The 27,010-nt window shown below is 37.9% G+C and overlaps 1 protein-coding gene across 3 annotated transcripts; it reads right to left on the bottom strand.

Annotated features, from left to right (window-relative positions):
• Nucleotides 1–217: 217 nt before the first annotated feature.
• On the bottom strand, nt 218–27,010 carry SLC35B3 (solute carrier family 35 member B3). Of its 3 annotated transcripts, none has more exons than XM_050892698.1 (10): nt 26,975–27,010; nt 21,073–21,351; nt 19,596–19,717; nt 17,488–17,642; nt 15,236–15,343; nt 10,413–10,510; nt 6,988–7,080; nt 6,461–6,572; nt 2,032–2,101; nt 218–927 (listed from the first exon to the last, which is right to left on the bottom strand). In XM_050892698.1, the coding sequence occupies exons 2-10, from the start codon at nt 21,271–21,273 to the stop codon at nt 777–779; spliced, it is 1,110 nt and encodes a 369-aa protein (XP_050748655.1). In that variant the 5' UTR covers nt 21,274–21,351; nt 26,975–27,010; the 3' UTR covers nt 218–776. The 3 variants fall into 3 exon arrangements, with proteins under 3 accessions (XP_050748655.1, XP_050748653.1, XP_050748654.1); XM_050892696.1 differs by lacking the exon at nt 26,975–27,010 and adding an exon at nt 26,292–26,348; XM_050892697.1 differs by lacking the exons at nt 6,988–7,080; nt 26,975–27,010 and adding an exon at nt 26,292–26,348.

Raw genomic sequence — 27,010 nt, forward strand, 5'->3', positions numbered from 1 at the left:
ACAGCTTCTTACACCACCGTTTCAATCACGACTTTTTCATTTTGTGTTCTCACCCTGTCAGGCCTAAAAGCCCATTCCCCTCTTGTAAAAGCACGGGTGTTGACTGCACAAACTCAATCTTGTTTTTGTTACTTGCAAGCAACAATCAAAAAGAGTAACACCATAAGATTTCCATAAAAATTTCAATTATTACAATAAATACCAAGTTCTGTGATGATCTAATCAATAACTTAAAAAAACCCCAACATTTTTATTTAAAATGAAAAAGAGTGACAACATACCATATTCTAAACCTTCCACCTTTAAAATCGCAATTTGGTCAATCAGTTGCTGATTAGGTTCCATTAAATGTTAATACAGTATTACATTTAAATTACCCCGCCTAGACAATTAACAAAGAACCACTAATCTCAGATCAGCCACATGGCCGATATTATTAAAATGCCCAAATTAGTCTTCTACTGCGTCCCACTTGGAGTGCAGCTTCTCAGCAGTTTGCCAGGAGCTGCTGTCCTTCATTGCCTGATAATGCCATCTGACAATGGTCTACACCACCTTTTACGATGAATTCAAGTGCTCTGAAGAAAGGGCTCACAAAAATGTGCACTTATAGCAATCTGCAAGCAGACAATATGCCTTCAGCTCCTTTGGTTTTAACAATGTTCCCTTTGGAAAGTGAATCAGTTGAAGACTGTTCCAATAAAATAATAATAGTAAGTCATAGTCTAGACAAGGCATAAACCACTGTCTATACAGTTTGTGACAATGTCCTTGTTCTATACAGTTTGTGACAACGTCCTTGTTTTTCTTTCTTCCACACTTTTTTTCCAAAGACCATGCAGTGAAGGCAGTTTGATTTTATCCATATTCTTACTGTAAACATTAAGAAATATACCAAGGACAACCAGTAAGCCTGACCACACGTACCTAAAGGGGAGGGAGAAAAAAAGTTACCATTAGCACTTTATCTGTAGCGATTACATACCAATATTTGTGGATTAAATAAAAATAAAGACCCTACATTAAGGGGAGAAGAGTTTAAGGAAAAAAAAAACCCGCACAAATTAGTGGACTCTGAGAAAGAGTTTGCTTGAATCTTTATTATTACTATCCTTCCACCCTTCCTTTTCCCATCCTGGCTGGAGAGCTTATTAAGGTACATTTGTATTTAAATAATAACTAAACAGCAGCTGTTCTTTCTCACATGAATAAAGTAGTCCTGAGGGGTTTCAGTATGTTTTTCCTTCCTACGGTTATGAGCTATACTCTCTATTACTGATCCAAAATGTGTTCTCACTCAGTGCCTTATATCCATACTTTCCAATGTAAGCACATTTTTGTTTCAGCTCTCCATTATTTTAAGCCTCAAGATTTTTAGCTGGAGTAAATTCCATTTGGGCATTTGGCTGTAAGCTTTGTTCTTAAATCTCAAATAAATTTATACATAGCAATAAAATTGAATACTATTTTGTTTCAAACCAGAAGCAATTAGGATCAATGTAGCAACTTAGCTGCATTTTTCAATGTAAGCTCTTCCTTGAAATTAAAAAAAAAGGGAAGAAACTCCAGCTCAAAAACCTTGCAATTGAATGTATCAAGATAATAGAAGCTTGCAGTTATTTAAAAGGGCTAGCTAAGAACTCACACCTGAGCTCATAAAAGGGGAAACAATACCATAAAGGAGAAAATGCCTTCCTTTAGCCAAATCTTCCTCCACAGAGAAAGTACCCAAACAATTTATTAAGTATCATAAGCACTAGATATTATATAACATTTTTCTTACAACAACAAAAATTGCCAACACATGGAATAGTTTGTCTTCCAGACCTTTAGAAAAATGGAAACTATTTTCTCTTGCATGATTAGCATCAACAAGCCAGTCAATATTTACAGCAGATTGCCAACATTCGTAAAAGATACAAAACGAAAAGCATTAAAGCTGGAATATGATTAATTACTGTTGTTATATTTCCATGATCAAGAACATGATTTTTTAAAAATATATAAAAACCCATTTAAAACTATACTTACTGTAATGTGAATGGCTTTGCAAAGAACAAAAAAGAAAGCACAATGGTCATTGCTTTTCTTCCTGTTGTTACTGCAAAGGAAAACAAATATTTACTTCTTTAAGAATTCAGTTACAGCAAAAGAACATAATATAGGCTTCCATATTAGCAGATAACCTCATTACATAATTAAGTGTCTGGCTAAAACGATGATCATCCTTGGTGCAAACACAGACTGCAGATGCACCAGTCCAGTGCAAAATAGCGCTAGAACCATACACTGAAACAAGTACACTGCGTAAGTAGTATCAGCTCCAGTCACAGTATCTGCAGCAGAGAAACCTCCAGAACAAGACTTGCTATTTAATAAATTCACAACAGCTGAAAGCAACAAACAATCCTTGCAACTAACTGATGGTATAAACTAATCTGTTAAAGCAGAAAAAAGTGGCATCACTATTTGGATACACCAAATCTCTTGCCATTTCCACGTCATGTTATTACAGTTCAGCGGTTTTGGCTTTACTTTTAAGTGGAGTGGGATCATCATCTTGCCATTCTTTTGAAGTTACTGAAAATTTACCTAACAGCGCAGAGAAATACAATTTTGGTTAGAAACCTAAGAGACCAAGGAAGTCTGACTTCAACAATTGCATTAGAAAGTATTCATCAAAACCATTAAGAGACCTCTTCTACATGTGATCTCATGACTAGAAAGAATCAAGGTAGTAAAAAGAGTTGGCACAATCCTGTTACCAAAATGGAAGTAAACTATCTGTTTGGGTTACTCTCAAATCAACTATAGTTCCAACAATTATTTGAACAATTTCGATGCTATCTGCTATGAACAAGAATACAGTGTTGCTAGCAAACTGTGTACTGGGAAATCTATATAGTTTATCACTGAAATAAAGTCAGTAAATGAGTAAAAGTTATAGAAAATGTTTAAAAAAAAAAAAGTAACAATGCATCCAGGTGTACATGTTTAGCTATGGAGGTTAAGGGCCTGAGAAGGTGTTATTCTATATGACAGTGCAGGCTTCTCACTTAAGAAAGACCCCAGTACAATCGTCTGCACCTAAAGAAAACTATGGTTTTTATTAACAGAAAATATTTTGCTTACCATCAAGTACTTCTTACTATACCATACTGGAAAGCCTTACTTGTATAATTGCATCCACATTAGTCTTACTGTAACATACTGACAAAGGGAACCAATGACTACTGATGTATTTTCATGCTGTTGTGGCTAGTAAAGCAAGTTTCATTCTCCCCAACCCTCCCCCACAAACAAATATTTACTTAAAAGAGTGTTTTGTAGTGGAAGAAACAGCCGTCACCATTGCTTTATCTGGCCCAATCTCAACTTTTTAGTAACAATTTTCTTTACATTTTAAGAAATTTATGCGCAACAAATAAAATGATTTTCTATTACATGAAAAATTAAAGAGGAATGAAAAAGAAAATTGAGTTTTAATTAGAAAACAGTTTACAGATGAATAATTTAAAAAATGGTTAAATTACTTATTACGATTATTTCTGTTCTTTCAAATCAGTTATTAATTAAAATATTTATGTAACCATTTCCTTCTAAATTAAGTGCCTTTTCTTCTTTTTCCCAATTAAGTCTGATAATTTCTCATTCTGCTAATAGAAATACAATTTTCATTAAACTCTTTCACCCCACTCCCCCTCAAGAAGGGGGAGGGTGGATGGGGGGTGGGAGGGACAGTAATGAATGTGGTGTTCTTCCAAGGCACAATAAACATTTTCACATTGCTACAGGCAAGACAGAAAGGGCTGAAGTGTTAGGATTGTCAAGGTCAGGCATAAGAAAACCTGGGAAGGGTCTGCTATTCCACAGCATTTTAAAACATTTTTTAGCACAGTAAGACTTTTTTTGTTTAAAGAGCTATTTTAATACATGAACAAACCCTCTCATCTGGGCCAATTTCCAGTCAGGAGATGTACTGAACTTTGTTAAAAACAAATGAGAAACAGAAGTGCTGCAGAGGAAATAATAGGAAAGCAGAGCATGCAATCCTCAGGTCAGAAAACAACTGTTTCTCTTTTCCTCTCCACTACTGCGAATGAAGTAGAGCATCACCTGACAGAAACCAGCTTTTAGGGGTAGAGGGAAGAGAGGAAAGTAGCTCCATTGCGTCTTGCTACACCTTCGCCGCCCCAGGCCCTTGTGACTAATGCTGGTAGTTTTAAGAAAAGGTAACCTGAAGAAGGAACGAGCCTGGTGTAACTGTTCTTGATAGACTACTGTAATAACTATAGAAATGATAGAAGAAGCTAAATAGGCAATGACAGATTTTTGAAAAATACACTCAAGTTACATTTTAAGTTTGGAAGCAACAATTTTCTACAGATAAACAATTTTACATTCTATAGCAGTTGCATATAGTGAAGAGTAATAATTTTAGGGACAGCCTGAAAACAGGTGTACAGGAAGATGACGAAAAATGATCAAATGTCAGACTTTTCCTTTAGTGTTGTTAGATATATAAAAAAATGTTAACGTTACAATTAACTGCTGCTAAAATGAATGGCAGGGTCATTTCCCCTTATTCCAACAGCTGAGGATATTCTGATACATAAACACTTCAGTCACTTCACTTTTACAAACTCATAATAATACAGGTTAAAAGCATTCACTTGTAATACAGCTATGTCATTTGGCTGTAGCTAGCTTTGCCATACTCAGGTAATGCCGCATACTAAAATATGCCATGGCCTCACAAATACAGATGCAAGCCACAATAAACTAGTACAAATAATTTCTGAGCCACAATTTCTGTCGCATCTTACTAGTGATTCCTTTGATTTAATCATATTCTATACTGCTTCTTCTATTAAGGATCTCAGGTAGACAAAGTATCAACAGGCTCCGAACACACTATCTTCTCTGAAGCCATACAGTTGTCCTTCCACACAGAATATGTTTAGTTTTAATACTTTTCATTATTTCTAAGGCACACATCAGCCAATGCATTAGTAAAGACCAAGCATAACCAGATGACATTCCCAGCTCAGTGCTGAGACTCATGGTGCTCAGTGGCTTCCTCATTCATAGAGAGCCAATCTCAGCTAGTAGGATTTCAATCTCTCCACATGATTTTTCCAGATGACTGATTACTCAACATGAAGAATATGTCCAGTTGCATAGGGATAAGAGTCAAGTCTGAATATCTATAAAGGTTGAAAATCTATAATGGTTGTGACTGCCTCTTGCTTCATGTCCTCCTTTTCCTCATCCATCTGGACACATACCTGGAGCATGTCAGTGCAGATAGGTCTGACTTGCATTTATTGCTAGGAAATTATTATATTATTAGGTGAGAACACCACATCATAGAAACATTTTATTTGTGCATGAACTATCACAGGAGCAGACAAGATGGCATATGGTGACTTTCTTAGCCTGAAGAGGATTCCAGTAACTTTTGACATACTTTAGGGACTTACACTGTTCTACATTCACGTATGGCTAGCAGACACACCAGTGAGTGGCCCAAATCTTTTCAATATATTACTGATCAGAGTTCTTTATATTTGTTTCTTCTGACATGGTTGATATAGTCATAAGCTGTCCTAAGCATTCAACAGAAAACATGACTGCTTCCATTTTTTATGGGACAATTACATTGGAAGTCTAGAAGAAGATCTGAAAGACTAGACAGTCTGCTTCTGTCGTTAACAATAGGCTTGTACCTGTCCCGTGAATACACAAGTTACAATTTAGAGATAATACAGCAGCTGTTACACAGCCCACCGGAAGTTTGTTTAGCTCAAATCCTGACTTCCAAAACTAATACACACCCTTTATTCCCTTCAGTTTAATAAAAAGAACTGAGGAGACCATCACAAAAGTCAGCATTTGTTCCACTTGAGTTCTTTGTGAACTGAGTTTCGAGTGTACACTTAACACTGCTACAGCAGCATTCCACTGAGAGTGTATGGACATTCAGAAGCTTCAGGAGAGTTCTTCATAGTTTTTCTAGCAATACCATTTGTTGGAAATCTCCAGAAATTCTGTGCTTAGAGACTATGACACTGCCTACTATGCCTTACTGGAACATCCTTACTTTTCCTTCCGTGTTTCAAATAATACCTGTCTTTTCCTTACACCTTGCTATACATTTCCACTGCAATTCCTCTGTTTAGAACAGTGTTGTTTCTGCATTAAAACACAGCACAGGCTATACGCACAAGATTACTTAACGGGCTCTTCAAGGTTGAAACTGTGGCACAGAAAAAAACAGGAATCTCTCAAACACATACTACTAGTGAAGATCCATGCTACACAAACCATGATCAGTCAGCACAAAGAACACAAAAAAAGCCAGAGTAAGAACAATTCTCAAAAGCTCTGTCCTAAATAATAGAATAAGATTACTTTATGTTTTTATACCAAAAGCAGTAAAGATATCATTTGTTCATACCTGTTACAGCCAGAAGGGCACCAAAGATTTTAATCAAAGCTAGAACAAAGGATATGCCAAAATACCCAGTCAGGGAGAAAAGGAATGCATAACCGTAAGTCTGAACTGGATGCTGCAACAACAACAAAAAAAGCCTGTTAGGAAAATGTAAAACAAACCCTGAGGTATTGCAAAATGACATAAAACTACAGACTTTAATCAACTGCTTGAGCAATAATAAGCTGTTCAACAATGCATTCATGCGAAGATCCTTATTTAATTTTAGTTAAATAATGGAAAAATAATAATGGAATTATAAGCTCATAAGTCTGGTCCTGTGATTTTGTTTTGTTTTTTAAAACATTACCCTATCTTATACGTCAAAGATTGTAGCAACTTGCTTGTTACAAGCAAGTTAACTTAATACAAGTTAACCAGTTTACATGACGAAAATATAACTTTAGAGAAGTGGTGAGATTTTCTAAACCATACAGAGCAATGTTTTCCAATGAGGCTCTTCATAGAAAAAAGGAAATCTTTAAACCTACCTTTGAGCAAAATGTTACTGCAGGGCTTAATCCACTAGTGCATGTTAATCCAAATAAAATATACACAAAACCTATTGAATAGGAATACAAAACCTAGAATAGTTTAAGAGAAAATAATTACCAGGTGATACTATACAAAAGGACAAAATTAAACACTTTCAAATGCTTGGCCCTATTAATATGTTCAACTTCTCAGATTTGTATTTGCAGTGTTTGAAAATATTTTTACTAGGATTTCTGTAATAGCTGATGTAGTGAAAAGTATTAGAGGCATTCTTCCTATCCACAACTACATAAAAAAAGTTTTGTAAGCTAGTCAGTTAATAATATCCTGAGGTCAATGTTGACTGTGGTAAATCCTTCAAATTCAGGATTTCACAGCCTAAACAAAACTTCGCACAACTATGTAATTTAATAGTATGAATAATACATTAAACGTATTTCATTTTCTCCTACTTATCCTGCACAGTAAAGATCCATATTACATTAAATGTGCAAAGGGTAGCACATAATTACCATGAACTGCCAGAAGTGTCACATAAGTTTCACCTGTGTCACTCCAGTTCACGTACATAGCGCACCTGCATTATGGTTACAGGATACAAGATTTTCAAATATGACCAGCTCTGGCCTAGTTCAGTACTCAGAATAGACTATACTCAGCAAACAGGTAAGTTTTAATTTTGTCTGTACCCTTATTTAACTCATAGGTTCATACAGCAACAAAAGAATCTTCATCCTATCCTTTTCCCATGTAGAAGCAACAATAGAAGCTGGAACTGCCCATCCATACATCTCCCATGCCGTGGGAGGCATTCAGCTGTTTGGGCACATTTAGTGGCCTTTTCTTGTGAAAAAGGGAGATGGTGAACAGAACTATTCTACATGTTACTAGCTAGAACACGTGGATCTACTACACTTTCAAACCTCGGTGTCAATTACAGGCCTACTTCTTTTGACACAGGTTTCATCAATTGTTTTCTTGTTATACTATCTCAATTATTTGCAAAAATAAATCTATTAACAATTGATAACAATGCCATGAGACAACAGAACACATCACTGCTCTACAATAAAGGAGGATGAATATACATTTCAAGAGCAGAACTGTTTTCAAACTCTTAAAAAACAATGACCTGATCTTCAGAGCTCTTATTTTACAGTGTTTATAAACACACAAGTTTGTCTCTAGTTCTTCATTTGCCTCTGCATCCAGCTTTTCTCCCTGTCATGGTTTAACCCCAGTCAGCAGCTAAGCACCACGCAGCCGCTCCCTCATTCCCCCCTGGCTCCCAGTGGGATGGGGAGGAGAATCAGAAAGAAGATAAAACTCATGGGTTGAGAGAAGAATGGTTTAATAACTAAAGTAAAATATAATACTAACAATAATAATAATGAAATATAATAATAATAATGATAGTAATGAAAAGGAATATAACCAAAAAAAAAGAAGAGGGGAAAAAAAGGAAAAAAAACCCCAGTGATGCACAGTGCAATTGCTCACCACCCACTGACCGATGCCCGAGCAGCGATCTGCCCCTCTCGGCTAACTCCCCACCATTTATATACTGAGCATGATGTTCTATGGTATGGAATATCCCTTTGGCTAGTTCGGGTCAGCTGTCCTGGCTGTGCTCCCTCCCAGCTTCCTGTACACCTGCTTGCTGGCAGAGCATGGCAAACTGAAAAATCCTGAACTAAGAAGAAAATCAACTCTATGCCAGCTGAAACCAGGACACTACCAAACTACCCAAAGACCTCACTTTTCACAACCAGGAATGAGCACCACATGGCTAGTTCCTTGTTAGGCAGTGTGATATAAGTCACTTCCTTAGAATCACACACAAAATCAGGTATAACCTTCCAGAGCAGTGGTTACTATTTCAGCTGCAAGACATCTTTCCTCTTTTCATAATTGTTTAATCCAGGGCAAGTTCCAAATTGGGCAATGAAACAGAGATCCTGTGGATGACAGGTTCCTTTACTATTCAATTTTATTTCCAGATCACTGTCCATTAAACATGATCTCCGATTCAGAAGACCTCTTAAATTTTTACCCACAGTCTCAAGCCTAGAAAAAGGATTTCTGAAATTCTGCTTGTACTTCTGCACTGAATTCTCTGAACAAAATCCTGAAGCGTAATCTCTAGGCCTCAAACAAATAAAACCTTTATATCCTTAATCACTACACTGATTCTCTAGAAGTAGTATGAGTGTACAATACGAAGACCAACATTTGTCAGACTAATGCAGAATAAAAAGCAAAGTTCTGGAGATAGGTAGGTAGGTAAGGCAGTTAACAACTGTCAGATGGCTGTTGGCAAGATGCAAAGCGGGCCAGAAAACAGTTACAGATTGTACTTTGCTTTGGATTTCAGAGATTACAGCTACAGAAGACTGCACTGGGTCAGGTGAGGTCCATGTAGCTAAACTCTCTGCCCCCAGCAGCAGTCAGCAGTGAATACTAAGAAAAAGTACAAAAATAAAAACAAGAATACAGTGACACTTTTCAGGTGTATTCTTCCAGTTTCCAGGAACTTGCAGCTTAAACTTCTTGAGCCAACCTAAATCACTTTCAGCCTTAAATGAAGCTTCCTTCTAACTAATTTTTTCTCCATTTATGAAGCTATTCTCATAAATGAGAAACTAGATTTTCCAGTTAAATGTCAAATACATGCCAAATATGCAAATTAAATTTCAATAATTTTTTACTTGTGGCACATCCAAATAATGTCTAATAAAAGATTTTCTTGGATTTACTTGACTTTAGAGAAAAAGATGCCAAATTCAAACATAAGTTTTGTCTAAAAAGAAAGAAAAGTCTGACCATACAAACAGATAATCCACGTTCCAAATAAGTATATAAAAAATACTGAGCAAGACTTTTTCAAAATTACGTGTTTCACTGAATCAGGAACACACATATTCACCCATTCTGAAAGTAAGAGTTTTACTGATTTCAAAAGCTTCGGAAAAGGCTGCCTCTCAAATGCTAGCACACTCTAGAATTGGAAGTCTAGCAACTAAGAAAAGCAATGTGTTCCATGTAACACATGCTCATCTATACCAGAAGAACAGTATATATTTTTCAGAGATTAAGTGCATGATCATACAGAAAACATTCCGTTGATTTGAGGCCTGCAGGGCAGACAAAGAAATTGTTGCTAGAAATGAGTGTTTCTGTAGCTGCAATACACATTTGAAGTTGCACACAGAAAGCAGCACCCCTGAAAGGTTAAAAAAAAAAAAAAGGCAAAAAACCAGCAAAAGCCCCCAAACAAACAAACATAAAACCCTAAGAATAGCACACCAAGAGCTCTTCTTTACAGATGCAAGAGAAAAACAGATTAAGTTTCATGTATTGTCATTGTATGCCTTGTATATGATAGAACATGTTCTTTTAAAATTGCAAATCTGATATTTACCATTTCTGAATTAGAACCATTGTGCAACTTCATAGCTTTTTCCTGTACATTTCCTATAACTGCATCTGCGCAGAGGGCAAGGGATATTAGGACCACACCTAATATAAGAAAAAAAACAAACAAAAATCTGTTCAGAATATTTATCAGCAGAGTAGTGACAAAAACCACTCTGTACTTATCCTGAAAAAAAAATCATCTCAGGAATAGAAAAACAGTAATACCCCCCCCCCATCATATTCTAAATGTCAGCAAAACTATTTCATTATACCACTATAAAGCAATGTCCACCCCCACTCCCTCCACCAGTTAACCCCTGAGCACCATGTGTCTTTAAGCTCGACAGGAACATCTGGACATTGCTATAAAGAAGCCAGCTGTGGTTTTTGTAGTAACAAGAGTGAAAGAATGTCAATTGCATTTATTTAGGTATTTTTACTGAAGATAAATAACCAGAGAACATACTCGAGTAGTTAACACGAGATTATTTTTTCCTGACAAAGGCAAATAGAAATGTTCGATGTACATGCAAGAGGATTCACAGTGGAAATCTTTCATTACTGAAATATTAATTTTAAAAAAACCTACTGTTCAGGTACAAACCCCATGGTTTTAGGTTACCATATTTGTTCACAACAAGTCACTACACAGTCAATAATGTAATCAGCTTTCCAGTAACAAAAATTAGTAACTCTTTATCCATGCCAATCACAATTCATTACCCAACCTCCAAACTTCGATTCTTTCATGACTGTAACAACTGTTGTATTTAATGATGCACATAGGTTGAAATACCACTTTTCCCAAGTATACAACATTACAGAAGATACCAGTCATCAAAATCATGTTTACTGTCTGCTCTAGTCTTGGTTCCTTAAAACATTGTGTCAGGGAAGAATGAGGAGTGGAAGACTAGAAACAAGCAGTGTTGTATTTTCTTATGTTCTTACTATCAAAGGTCTCAAAATAGGCATTCTGATGGACCAAATGCAGTATAAGCTCCTGACAGAGAAAAAAAACCAACCCAGCTCCTAGGATCTTCAGAATTGAAAGACTGAACATTTTTAAGACCAATGAAGTTTAAAGTGGCATCTCCTTGGCAAACTTCTGGATATATGGGAACTTCCAAACCAGCGTTTTTAGTGTGGGAACTGTTTCCTTTCCCAGGCTAGACTTATGCAACTGAAGCAACAGAAGAAGACTCTTCTTTATTCAAAGTTATCAGGCATTGGAAAAGGTATGAGTCAATGGAAATGGCACGAAAACCTGAATAATATTGGTTATGCTAAAGACCACAGTATAGATACATTAACTACATGGATTCAGCTCTGGTCCAAAGGTATAATAACACCTCCAGCTCAGCAACAGCCTTGCTGCAGATCACTTCTGTAAAGTGACTAAGTATGTCTCCATCTGTGTTCTCTATCATGCTTGTTCCAGCAGTGCTTAATGGCCCAGGCACATCATCAGACAAATGCATGGGTTCAGTACTGGATTAAGATGAAAAGGTTACCTGGAATCTGAAGTGGAAGTGCGCGTGGAAAGGAGAAATGTAGGGACAAGACAAATGTTAATATTACATACGTACACAGATTGGAGTATGAAGAGAAGAACTGTTCCATTCATTGTGACAGCGCTGCACCTGCCGAGCAGCGGCAGCAAAACCATGAACGAGACCAGTAACACTATGTAGTATGTAAAGAATGATTAAAAATGATTGGAAGAGCTACTCCTAAATTAGTTCTGGAAGAAATTAAACCTGGAGTTCTTGCACCAACAGACTTGACTGAAACACTACATCACATTGTATTTTACGCTATTAATGTGATGCTTGAAGTCATTAAAATATTAACACTGCTTATGCACTTATAAGCTATTGGATATTTACATAAGTTCCTCAACAATACATTCTCACACTTGCAATTCCCACCATGCAAATGTGTTAGACCAGCGAGTTGTTTGGAATTTACCTGCCCATTAAGATCTCTTTAATACTCCACATTTTAGAAGCCTGCCATACATAAGATTGGAAGACACAGTAGAGGTATCTAACCAAGTAATATCATCTTAACAACAGTGAAGCGAAGGACAAAACACCTCAGTCTGCAAAAGACTAAACTGCACCTGTACAAACCGTCTAGAGTAGAAGCATTTGCATGCAATTGATATTTTTTCTGTGTCTTCACTGAAAATAGTTAATTTCCACTTACACCTCTAAGGCCAGAACAGTGGAAGTTCCCACAGCACCAATGTTTCAAGACTGTCTCCTTCTGCACACCCTTCTCTTCTGGTTTCTCTTTTGGAAGTCCTGTATCTATTATTCAGAGCTATTTAGGATATCTACCACTACCTCTCCAATTTGATAATGCTAGGAGATACTTTGAGCTCTTAGCACTAACTCCATCTTGGAAAGTATACTTCTTCCTTAGTTACGAATATGTACCTGTTCTGGCAGAAGAGAGTTTCTGTTTTCTTGGCTGACCTCTTTCATGTGTAAACAAAATCTGTGTAGATTCCTTTTTTGGCCCAGCAATACTGAGATTAGATTTCAAGGGGGGGGGGGGGGGGGCAGAAAAGAAAAAAGGACTTGTAAAATTGTTCATCCAGATAGTATTTTATGTCTGCTTATGCTCCATTTTTAGTATTTGCATCAGACAACAAAGGTTATGTGTTTTGTTTAACTTCACAGCATAGTTTTGCTCTCTTAGAACTGTGAAATGTAAACAGCTTTGTTCTAAAGTTAGTAAAAGTTCTATGAAATCATGCTAGAATCACTCTAGTTTGCATGGAAACAGTTCTACATAAATGTGCATAAGTCACTGGAACAAACTCAGGAATTTATGGGACAGTAAGTAGGCAGTTACATAAAACTGCAACTTTAGAAAACAGTAATTCTGAAGTTTAACATTTAATTTGCTGTTTATGTTTTTGAAAGTTTTAATATCCTTAAATACTTTGTTATTTCTTTGAAGATACTCTATGAAGATAGAAAATTAAATTCTGCCTCTCCGCTTTCAGTTCTTATTCTGTGATTTACATCAAGAAAAGTCTAATTATTCAAAAGAATATGCCATTTTGCAGAGTAAGCAAAGCTTTTAATAATTCTTATCACTGGTTTTACACTTCGGCAGCTATGTATTTCTGCCATATCAAAAATCAGTACATTTCTTGAAGGAAGGGACCATCTATCTCCATAATTCATCCAAGAAATGGAAAAACTCTACCTTTCCCGTTACGAAAAGTTTCTTCTGGTTAAATTAAGTGACATGGGAATAAAACAAAACAGGCAAGAGGCAATAGAGAAATACAGAAAGAACCTTCTCAGAAGGTGAGCAGGAGAATTTCGAATCACGTTCCTAAGGGGAGATCCAGACTTTTGAATTCTAGTTCTATATTCTATTTTCACAGAACTAACTTCCTCCAAATGGTAGTGCTCTAAGCTTCAATATATACAGACTTGTCTGAAGTGTTCAAAATAAATTAATATTGAAAGACAACCCTGTTTATTCTCTGAAGACATTTAAAACTTTTTATCTTGTGTTTTGTAGATCTTTGAGGGCGTCAGGACTTTGCTACATGTGCTGCACTTTACCTTGTCCCATTCAGTTGAAGAATCAACTTCCCAAATCTTTTCAGAATTAAGTCATAGCACGTATTTAAAACAATTCAAATTTTACAAAAGGAACATATTAATATGTGAATGCACTTAGAGGCTATAGTCAAAAACAGCTGTGATGGTAACATATATCTATACATCAGAAACACTAGAATATAATTACATGCTTAGCAACGTCATACTGTACTCAAAATACATTTTTTTCAAGTAGCCACCCAGTTACATGACACATAAACACATTAAATGCAGAGCAGGCTATATAATTCACCGATTTTTGTAATTTCTTCCACTACCAGTAGCACTAAAATTACATTAAAAGGCATGAGAATTAATTTATGAGCAAGGCAAAAGATATATACAGTTTAGACAACATCACAAATTGATCATTACTAACACTAGATGAAATAATATTTTGTGAGGACAAAAAGTCTTTTCCTTAAAACTGAGAATTTATTATTATTTTTAGGAACAAAACTTCTGAATCAGTGCCTCCACTATTACGAAATAAAAGTTTCACACTGAATGTCTGTCATAACAGTTGTTGTAACTCATCTCAGAATTTCAAAAGAATACACTAAAAGTTGAATATTCAAAAGTTTTTCAAGGTTCAGTATTAATCCAAACACTGGCCAAATAAATAACATGGATTTTATGAATAACCAGTTCTCCCTTGTCATTTGAGAAAGAAATTCAACTAAGTTTTTAAATCTAAGCACGGTAAAATTGTTTCTTTGCTTCTGAATTTACACAGTATAGAAACGTTAGAACGTGGGCACTCCAACTAAGAACTACAGCAAATCTGAGACCATCAATTAATATAAAGTAAATGGTTCTGAAATGGAAAAAGACTTAAAGGTTTAACTAGAAAAGACAACCAATCTTTTGAAGTTTTAAAATGGTCAAACTGAATTTTATCATATTTATTTTAACATATCTACTGGGAAGTAAGTATTTCTTGAGAACAAGCATGAGACATTTCAACCTAAAGGGTGGAATTTCCAGAAATCTTAAGAAACTAAAAACTAACACTTAGAATAAAGGCCTCTTCTGCTACAGATATAGTTCTGCTGGTGCAAAGCTACAATGAAACCTGCATTTTCCATATGATACCTAAAGGCACTCCACCAAGAACTCTCAGAATTTCTATGGAACGCTTATTGTAGGAAAAAACAAGCATTTTGTTAAACTCTAAAATATAATACATCTTTACCTGTCAAGTTGAAGTTTGGTGCAACTGTGCTGTCAGCTAAAGTAAACCATATTAATCCAAGACTCATACATAGGGCAGCAGACACATCTGCAATATTATAACGTTTTCCTACAAAAGCAATACAAACAACATGAATCGACTGTTAACACTCTCAGAATTTCATGTTTATCCCGTTTAGCAGACTAGAAGGCAAAGAAAAACTGTTTCAATGTCATTCTTTTACTTAAGCAGAAGATTTAATGCTCTGGCCTTTCATGACTGGAATCAGTTTCTTCTACAACAGCACTTCCTAACATGGAGGAGGATCTTAACAGATAATATCTGATTCTTGTGGTCAGGTTTAGTTTTACTCCTAATGACCTAAAGCACATTCTCAATGACATAAGCACATCCTCCCTGACAAAGCACCATCTCAGCAACTTCAGGACAGCTTAGATGTTTTCTTAAGAGTTCTCCCTCATGCAAGACATTTTGGCTGCCTTTATTGATTAGAGAAAAGTCATTCCCAAACACTAACAGATGATTTGGTGTCGTGGTTTAACCCCAGCCGGCAACTAAGCACCACGCAGGCACTCACTCACTCCCCCCACCCAGTGGGATGGGGGAGAAAATAAAAAAAAAAAAACCTCGTGGGTTGAGATAAAGACAGTTTAATAGGACAGAAAGGAAGGAAAATAATAATAATAATAAAATGACAATAGTCCTACTAAAAGAATTAGAATATACAAAACAAGTGATGCACAATGCAATTGCTCACCACTTGCCAACCGATGCCCAGTTAGTTCCTGAGCAGCGATCCGCCCCTCCCAACCAATTCCCTCCAGTTTATATACTGGGCATGATGTCATACGGTATGGAACAGCTCTTTGGCCAGTTTGGGTCAGCTGTCCTGGCTGTGTCCAACTTCTCGTGCCCCTCCAGCCTTCTTGCTGGCTGAGCATGAGAAGCTGAAAAATCCTTGACTCAGTATAAACACTACTTAGCAACAACTGAAAACATCAGTATGTTATCAACATTATTTTCCTAGTAAATCCAAAACACAGCACTATACCAGCTACTAGGAAGAAAATTAACTCTATCCCAGCCGAAACCAGGACAATTTGGGTACTTTTAGAACCCTACATTGTATTTTAGTTTGGGAGAGACGGGATGTGAAAGGGGTAGAGAGTAGGGAAATGAAAAGGCAGGAGTTAGTGTATCTTGCTTGAAATAACATATTCCTTTCCCAGAAGCTGTACTTCCAATATAAGCTTCCAAGGGATTTTTTTTGAACTGAAAATTTTAACTGAAGATTTAAAAAAAAAAAATAATAAAAAGTAAAATCACAGCTTCTGAGAATACTACTACAACACACCATAAAGTTTCACGAAGCTTTAAGGGAACGCCAGTCTCTCTGCATTAAAATGATACAAAATGACTCCTAATAAAAGGTAAGTACTGTGCACGCATGTGCATATGTAAACTTGTAACCTCCTCTGAAAGTTCAGCTTTCTATTGCAACTAGAAGGCCAGAATTAACTACAGAAACAAATGTATCATTCTAGATTCTGTTCCATAACACTTGTCCATGCAGAGCTTTACTGACTTAATGAATCCTTGTGTATTGAACAAATAGAAACTTTTATAATATACTTAAGTCTTCTAAATCCAGAAATACTTAACTATGTTTATTCGCACAAATACAGTCTTTATCTGTTGTTCTCCAGATTCCTTTTTCTGTTCTTGGCATATGAGCTATGACTTCAGGACTAGCCAAAGACATATGAAGTCGGGCGTACTTCTGATAAAACGTTTAATCAAAATCTAGGAATTTTAATTAGGAATTTAGGCATCAAACTTTTCAAAGAAGAAGAGTAGGGGATTTCTTCACAAATAATGGCTGGATTTTTATTTTTTTTCCTCCATTTCAAGTTTTCCATTTCAGTATTGAAAATGTCTCATTTATGAAGTGATTCAGTTTAGAAAACAAAGTTATATTACTTAAAAGTTAAGAAAGCCTCCATAAAAATGAAGTTTTGCAAGTGACCCGTACAACTTCTTTTTCCCCACATTTTCTGTTCATCTAATTGTATTTGTACATTTTCTAAGAAGATGCTTCAGAAATTCATGTTTTTCCTCCTATAGGAAAAATGCTCCCTGTTCCTCTCTGTCCAAGAGCCTCAGTAGAATTTAACAAAGTACAGGATTCCATACATGACTGCCTCCCAAAGAAACAACAAAAAAAATCATCTAATAGCAAGACTAATACTTACCTTGTATAAAAACCCCGCCTATCATAACTGGAATCAGCTTACAGCACTTGAAGATGACTTGAGTAGGGTAATTCAGATATCCTAAAGAGGTATTTGACAAACCCATAGTTCCCACTGTTAAAAATGCTATTATCATGTAGGTTTTGCCAGGAATTCTATAAAATATAAACATACGAATCTTGGTATTACAGACTCATCTAGAGGAGATTTAGCTTGGAAAATTTAGATAAAGGAATATGTTTGTAATACAACTTGACCATCTTTCTCACTGAATTTCATTCTGTAATAGAAATTTAAAAACGCACATAAATGACTGATTTCAAATTTCATTTCTTTCAATTACGGCTAATAAACAGCATTCAAACACAAGACAATAAAAACTTCATGGCTCATGAAGCATTCAAGCAGTAATTCTTTAACCTCCTTCTGAGAAGGTATATTATTTACAGAAGAATCAAGACAAAGGCTTCAGGTTATTTGTCAAAGGAAACACAAAAGGTTGGTATACCAAGATATCCTGAATCTTAGTCCTGTCATGGTCACTGTGTCAATTTTTTTGGTGAAGTTTTCACGTAAACATTGACATTTTTAGAATGAAGAAAGTTGAAAAAAGTACTATTGTTTTATAAAATTCAACAGAACTAAGAGAGAAGTGATTCAGGTATCATGAACGGAGGGGCTCATTGAACATTTTTAGATGTATTGTTTGCAATTTGATGAAATTATCACCTGACAACAGATGATCCAACAGTAATTCTTAGCAATCGCTGTGCTCACTTTGTGATTTTTTACAGTTATTGTTGTGCATATATTCAGCTATTTTTTATGCATGCTCAGAGCCACGTTAAGCAACATAAGGAGATGTCTTGCTGTAACCCTGTCCTATCCATAACTCATTATGTGATGTAGGCATACTCTGAAGCATGCAAGAAAAAAACTAAAATTTAAGAAACAGGGAATTCTGCTTAAAAATTAGGAAATAGTTTTTTTTAATGTCTACAAGAAGATGCCTAGTTTATAGAAAATAAAATGTAAAATGTATTTAAGATCTACATTTCCAACATAACTTACTTACAGGGTCATGCTCTGTAAGCATTAGCAACTATTTGGTAATCGAAACCTAAATACTAGTTACAGAACACCCAAAAGGTAACTACGCAATATTATCTGATGCATCTCAAAAAGTCAGATAACTTGAAATATAAGCTCTCAGCGTTTAAAATAAAAATAATAATTTATCAAAATTATGTTGTTTGGCTATAAAAGAATTCTATTACCCCAAATCAGTATATGCAAAATCAGCCAAGGTTGACTACAGGTAAAAAAAAAAACCAAAACCAAACCCTAGATACGTTCAACTAGGATATAATGCTTTAAAGCAATTTTAAAATTCATGTACACCACGACAGTCTCTATCCGAGCTTCCAGAGGGCCTCAATATACAGTTTGTAGAGGCTGTAGTTGGGCAGGAAACCATAGAATGGCCACACTGAGTCAGATCAAACTACCCCATATCCGTAGGATTCAAGACAGCAAGAATCTCCTTGGTCAACTGCAGTGAAAACACAGAATAATTTTGTGGCAGGGTGTTATGAGTACTATCTTAAATGAAAAATCCAAAACCTAAGCACATCCTTTGAAGCAAACCTACACAGCCACATGGCAAATAGAGAGCAGACCTCTGACACTCTCCAAGATGCACAGCATGTTAGAGGAACCTCTTGGTGAGGAGGTGCCAAGGTTTGAGGAAAAAGTATTCAGTGACAGAAGGCTTCAAGTGCTGTGAAGTGCAGTTGGCCCTATTCTACACATGACAATCCCAAGTGACACATACATGAGTCGGTCTGTATCAGCTACCTTAAGGATAGAATATGCTCTGTAAGCAGGACAAAGTGACAGTAGAGTCAACAAGACTACTTACAGGTCTGAAATCTAAGTGGGTGCTTGTAAGACATTTTCTAACATCACCCAGTAAATTCACATTCTTTCAACTGTGGAACTGCTACCAATGCCTCACAGTATTCACATAACAGAAGTTAAATTTACCATAAATATCAAATGCTTCTAATTTGATGGACAGTGGGTAAAATGCTTGGAAAAACACATACCTTCTCCTTTTGTCCTGAATCAACTGCAATTCTATTAGTCCAAAAATGGAATAAAATCCAAATTGCACTAAAGTGAGGTACCAACCAAAAGGTTTAAAACCTTCCACTGAAAATATCAATTCCTATAAAAACAAAAACCCACCAAGGTCACATACATACACCAAAATAATAAATCAAAACAAAATCAACATTTTTTTTTTCCTTCATGTACATGCAAATCTACCCTTTGCAACTGCTGGTTATTAACTAGAATTTAACTGCCATACGTAACTTGCAAAGTATTGAAAAAGACAATTTAGGTTCTCAAAAATGCAATGAGAAAATTTACTGCTGGTGTAAATCCACTGAAATTAATGGATCAATTCATCAGGGGAATACATTTGATCCATTAATATTTATCTCAAATTATAGATGGTTTCCTGTCTGCTTTTCAGTTGATTTTCAGTTCATTTACTTCAGCAGACTGTTTTCATCCAGAATGTACAAACAGCTCACAATAAATTAAATACAAACTTTCTCTAACAGACGTATTTACTGCTAATTAGGAATGTGCACCTAGTATTTTGAGTGCCTACACGAAATAGCACTTGTGAGCTTACACATTTGCAGGCTGCAGGAACATTTAAAACCAGAGCAATTTATTTTGGAAAAACACATGCACTGCATAAAGAATTATGTAGATGTGTCAGTTATAGAAACAAAAGGCTACCTAATGTTTTCCTTTTTGAGATTCTGCTTTCAATTACCGGTAACTTTGTCTAACTCTTTGCAAGTAACTTTATTTTAACAAACTTCTCAGCTGTTTTTGAAAACTGCATTGAAAACATGGTGATTTTTAATTATCAACTTTTTAAATCACTGCTTTATTGAGAAGATTCACTGAACTTAAAAAAAATTTAAAAAGGAACAGAAATGTAGCTGCTCAAGATAAAAGAGAAAAGGCTAGCAGGAAGAGAAATTTTTAACCAGAACAGCATAAACATTATGCTTCTGCTTAACAACCAACCATAGTACATGTTTCAGCTCTCTCCTGAAGGGAGAGCAAAGAGAACAATGGACTACTATTACTGCACAGCACTCATGGAACTCAAGGAGATCTAACTGTTTCACCATGAAGGTTTCACCAATGAAGACTTACATGCCTGTCTGGATGGTTCTACACTTTGTTTTCAGAAGACTATGAAATCACATTTAAAAAATACACATTCAAAACAATATGGAAAGGTATATCTTGCACCCAGAAGTAAAAGATCAAGTTACAAAAGTCCACCTGAACCAAACCTTGTAGGCACATGAACTATAACGGAATCTTATATTATACAATTACTTCCTTCTCCTGAATTCTGAAAGCTTGACTTTACAATCAATATCTATTTTAAACGTCTATACATATTAAAATACATACTACATTATTATGCTATTGAAAAAGAAAAGGGGTAGGAAGAATTGGCCTAAGACACAAGTTCATAGCATTTACCTGTAAATATCCATAGATTAGATAAAACATAAAAACTCCAGAAACACAGATGAAAAATTGAGTAGGTTTGTTAAATTTGCTGAGATTCATGCCAAGAACTACAACATCATCTACTGATTTGATATGAGGAGACATAGTTTGAGATTTGGAAGGTACACTGATGGAAATGTGTTTTCTTGATGAAGTGAATTTCAGATCCATGATTCCTAGTTCGCTGCATTCGGTGCTATTGTTATCTTCTTTCTGCTCTTCTCTTTCTGCGTGTCCTCTGTCTGAAAGCTGAAAGAAATGCTAAAGTCAGATAGGACACAACATACAGACTTCCAACAATAACAGTAAACAAATGTGACATTTATATGGAAAATACAAATGTTTAAGAGTTTTGCTGGATTGTTTTTATTCACAAATTTTATTTCTCTTTTTTGATGTCCAAAGTTAACATCCGTTAATATCAGAGGCCAACAACACTTTATGAAAGCACTTTATGAAAGCTTCATGTGTATTCCTATACTCTACAAAACAAACAAACAAACAAACCCCAAAACACCAGCAACAGAAAACCAGCCTCAGTTTCACAATAGCTCAAACTAGCCCTCTTATGTCAGTTCTCACAGGAGTGACTGCTTGGGAGAGAAGTGATCCCCATGATGAAATCACAATCTAAAAACTGGTATTGAAGCACTGTGGTTCTTTCTACTTTACTTCATTTTCACAGCAAAATATACCAGACTAGTCCACTACATTGGAAGCCTTGCTAAAAACTACAGATTTGAGCCTGTGACTGGTTACAAGCATTGAACTGGAAGAAGTTATGCCCTCTTTCTCACACACTTCTGAGGAAAAGAACATGAAGATGGAAACAAGAAAATAAGAAGCCAGTCTCAGAAATTAGATTGGTTATCTGATGAGGTCTATGGTATGGCAATCCCTTTAATATTAACCACATGCAGCCACTTCCACATGTAATAGAAAACAAAATTGGATAACTGAAGCCTGGAGAAGGAATTTAGCAGCTTAATAGATTGAGAGGCAAATAATTCTTTACTCCAGCTCAGCAGAGAGTATAATGTTTGAGGCTTTTTTCTTTTCAGCCTCAAGATAAACACACTGGGCAGTCAGTTGTCCCAAGATTTTTAAGTGTAGGTAAGCATCTAGTTCAGCGAGCAGTCAGTAATTAAATTCTGTTTGTCTCAACTATTTAGTGGTTTGTTTTCCCCAGCTCAAAAATACTTCTCCTCATCACACATGTACAAAAAATGCTTTTCCCACTGCTTTTAAATGGAAAATGTGCTAGTATATAAAACCTAGATCATGTAATAAATGTAGTAAATGTAATCTGCACGGACATTGGTTATTTATTATACAATATAAGAAATGACAAGTTGAGCCGAAAAATGAAGGAATAGTATAAAACCTGCAATGTGGTTATGTTTCCTTTTTTGATACAACCTACTATCAGGGTTGGAACAAGATTCCTATGAAAGTTCTGAAAGAATAGCTTGGGGACCATAACAGGAGTTTAGGGACTATAATAATTATTTGTGTTTAAATTCAGAGCTCTTCAGCTGAAAACAAAAAGCGAGAGGCAGAAAGTTTACCCTTGTGGATTGTTAGTTAATCCCAAAATGAGGTGGCCATAAAAAAAATGGAAAAAGTTTAAGTAGACTCTCTTCGGTAAAAACAGAAAAGTACCAATGCCAGGCAATGAGGCACTAGTGAGCCTTCACGTACAATATCATACAGAGTTCCAATCACCCTCAAAGACAGATTCAAAGAACAACTGCAAAAAAGGTTATCAGGATGGAGGAATAGATTGCCCATCTTATGAACTAAAATAAGATGAAAGCATAACTCGTCTAGCCGAGCAAAACCCTGATGAAAAGAAAATAGACTTGCTTTCAATAAAAGTATCACAGGGATTACCACTAAGGAGGAAAAATAATTCCAATTTTAAGGACAGCAGAACGAGAGCGAATGGGCATGAACTGATCATGAACAAACTTTACTAGAAACTACCTTTTCATCCCTAGACTATCTGTATTCTAGAGTAGCCTAAAAATGAAAGAAGGAACAACTGAACCGTTTTCAAGGTGAATTTATGAAAGCAATTATGTAGAGCTGTTAAGATTGGGCATGATGACTGAGCAGTCCCCTTTAGTCCTGTGTTTATAGCATTCCACCACTATGGAAAGCAGAGTAAAGGTGCCCGTGGAAGATACTTGGTTATCCTTACTTGGTCTCTAAACCAGGATATGAATTACTACTCTCCCCAGAAGAATTGCATGCAAAGTTAGGACTCCCAAGTTCAAGGCCAAGGAGCAAATCACCATGAAGGAAAGATGTATTGGGTTTGCGTGGCAAGGTTTTGGTAGCAGGCGGGGCTACAGGGGTGGCTTCTGTGAGAGGCTGCTGGAAGCTTCCCCTATGTCAGATAAAGTCAATGCCAGCGGGTTCCAGGACGGGCCCGCCGCTGGCCAAGGCCGAGCCCATCAGCAACAGTGGTAGCGCCTCTGGGATAAGAAAGGGAAAAGAAGTTACAGGGGAGTTGCAGTTGCAGCCAGAGAGAGAGGAGTAAGAAGATGTGAGAGGAACAACTCTGCAGACACCAAGGTCAGTGAAGAAGGAGGGGGAGGAGGTGCTCCAGGCGCCAGAGCAGATTCCCCTGCAGCCCGTGGTGAAGACCATGGTGAGGCAGGCTGTCCCCCTGCAGCCCATGGACGTCCACGGTGGAGCAGATATCCACCTGCAGCCCATGGAGGACCCCATGCCAGAGCAGGTGGATGCCCAAAGGAGGCTGTGACCCAGTGGGAAGCCCACGCTGGGGCAGGCTCCCGGCAGAACCTGCAGACCCGTGGCCCCGTGGAGAGAGGAGCCCACGCTGAAGCAGGTTTGCTGGCAGGACTTGTGACCCCGCAGGGGACCCACGCTGGAGCAGTCTGTTCCTGAAGGACTGCACACCGTGGATGGGACCCACGCTGGAGCAGTTCATGAAGAACTGCAGCCTGTGGGAAGGACTCATGTTGGAGAAGTTCATGGAGAACTGCAGCCCGTGGGAGGGACCCCACGCTGGAGCAGGGGAAGAGTGTGAGGAGTCTTCCCCCTGAGGAGGAAGGAGCGGCAGAAACAACGTGTGATGAACTGACCCAAACCCCCATTCCCCATCCCCCTGCGCCGATCGGGGGGAGGAGGTATAGAGAATCAGGAGTAAAGTTAAGCCCGAGAAGAAGGGAGGGGTGGAGGGAAGGTGTTTTAAGATTTAGTTTTATTTCTCATTATCCTGCTCTGATTTGACTAGTAATAAATTAAACTAATTTTTCCCCAAGTCAAGTCTGTTTTGCCCGTGATGGTAATTGGTGAGTGATCTCCCTGTCCTTATCTCGACCCACGAGCCTTTCATTATATTTTCTCTCCCCTGTCCAGCTGAGGAGGGGGAGTGATAGAGCGGCTTTGGCAGGCACCTGGCATCCAGCCAGGGTCAACCCACCACAAAAGACAATGTATTTAGAAATCTATCCATTGCTGACATCTTAGCTGAACTTGTATTTTCATTGGTGCCTGTTCAGATCTTTCCTGTCCAGCGTACACTTCCTCTTGATAGGCACACAGCATTTGTTAATGTCACACTTTCTCAGCAGCAGCAAGAGCTGCAGAAGTAATGTGAGCCTCCTTTTTCACCTAAGCTGAAACACAGACAATGATGTACGTCCAGCAGAAGACACAGCCATGTACTGTCATGTGTGCTTCAAGAGTCCAAAAATGGAGTGAACTGTATAATGCATAGTTTTGTACCTACATTTTCCACTCTGGCCACTAATTTAGATATTATTTGTGTAATACCTGTGTTAGGATCAGAAGAAGTAGATGTAGAGGGAAGAAGAAACAGTAACAAGTGTATTTATGTATTGGGTTTGGCTGGGATGGAGTTAATTTTCTTCATAGCAGCTTGTAGGGTGCTGTGTTTTAGATTTGTGACCAAACAATGCTGATAACACACTAATGTTTTAGCTATTGCTAAGCAGAGCTTGCACAGCATCAAGGCCTTTTCTGTTTGTCCCTCTGCCCCTCCCCAGTGAATGGACTGGGGTGTGTGCAAGAGGTTGGGAGGGGGCACAACTAACCTGAACCAGAGGTATTCCATGCTATAAAGCATCATGCTCAGCAATAAAAAGCGAGAGGAAGGGGTTTAGTGATTGCCTTTATATCACCTATACATCACATCCACTTTTCTTCCACTACTTAATTTTTATCTCAACCAGTAAGTTTTCTTGCTTTTACTCTTCTTCTCCCTTCCTTCTGGGAGGGGGGGGAAGTGAGCAAGCGGCTGTTTAGTGCTAAGCTGCCTACTGGCATTAACCCATACCACAGTTAACACAATTTTTCTGATTTTCAACTATTTATGTTGAAAATGTTTCCTCAGGAACACCATCAGTTTTTACAGTCTGTCCATTTAATTTCTTGTAGATTACCGAGTCTACCACTAAAGTAGTAAGAAACAACACTGATAGCTCTAGTCACGCCCAAGGCCATCCATAACACTATGCACAGTAATTGTTTTTTCTCTATTATGTTCTAAAAGAAACAAAAAAATACCATGTTCAAGAAATATTATTTAACAACTGAAGAAACTGTAAATGTATATATCCATTTGATACACTCTCCACCAAGAAATTTCTTTACCAACAGTGACAGAACTCTTCTGAAGTCCACTGTGACTTCTCAAACTGATATTTTTCTAAGTATCAAAAATGCTATTCATCCTCCTCTCACCAAAATCCCTCAAGAAACTGATACACCTTTTGAACAAACATGCAGCAAAAATCTGTTTTATGAAGAGTCAAGTGGCTTAAGAGCTGTCCTAGCGTGTGTAAAATAGCACATTCCCCTCCTTTTTTTCTCCTGCATGTAAAAATGTAAACAACACATTCTTTAGATCAAAGACTTTTTGTTCCTTCTCCTTTGAAAAAAAGTCCCATGCAGAGCAAGATTTTAACCTAGCACACAAGTAAATCAGAGTGATTATTACATGAAAAGGAAGCAAATGAACAAGTAACTAGAAAAGCAAAATTTCTTTGGCCCCCAAAAAGTTAATGACTTTTACCAAGCATGGAAAAAACATTATGAAGGAGCTGGGGCTTTTTTATTTAACCCTGAAGAACATCCTTTAAAGACATCAGTATGGCAGAAACTAGCACCTCAGCACTCTCAGAAAAATCTCTCACATGAGCCATGCAAGGCAAGTTCCACGTTGGCCCTGGCCAAGATCCATTTCCTTTGGAGCCAATTCCACAAATGCCTGGTGGCAGGACAGCAGCTGGCACGGTAACAGGGATACTCCGAGTCACAGGGCCACAAACGTACATTTATCGGAAACCCGAGCAGATCCTTTGCGCGGTGGTACCTGGCTCCCGCCCCGGAGGCAAAAGAGGGAAGGGGGACAGGGACCAGCGTGATCCTCGAAGCTTCCTTCCTGCCCGCTCGCCTGCGCCCAGCCCTCTGCCAGCCGAGCTGCCGGGGGCTGGCCCACGCCACACCCGGAGCCCAGGACAGACGTGGCTTTGCCCAAGCACCTGCCAGCGGCCCCGGGGCAGGGCTGGGGCTGAGGCTCCCCAGCCGCGACAGGCCGCCGTGCCTCGCCCCTCCCCCCGGGGAAGGGAACGTCTCGCTGCTCACGGGCCCCGAGGGCCCAGCGCCGCGGGACACCGCCTCCTCGGACCAGCCAAAACCCTCCCGCCAGCCGGAACCAGCCTCCACCCAGCCCCGGGCCCCGGCGCTCCTCACCGTCGCGCCCATGGCCCCCTGTCGCCGGGTGACGCTCCCCAGGAAGCGACCCCGCCTCCTCCCCACTCGCCCCCCGTGCGTGGGGGAGGGGCGGCCCGGCCCCGCCCCGCCCCGCCGCCCGTACCTGCTTGGCGGGGGAGGAGGGGCACGGCGGCAGCGG

Source organism: Gymnogyps californianus, chromosome 2, assembly GCF_018139145.2.
Source record: "Gymnogyps californianus isolate 813 chromosome 2, ASM1813914v2, whole genome shotgun sequence".
Taxonomy (NCBI): domain Eukaryota; kingdom Metazoa; phylum Chordata; class Aves; order Accipitriformes; family Cathartidae; genus Gymnogyps; species Gymnogyps californianus.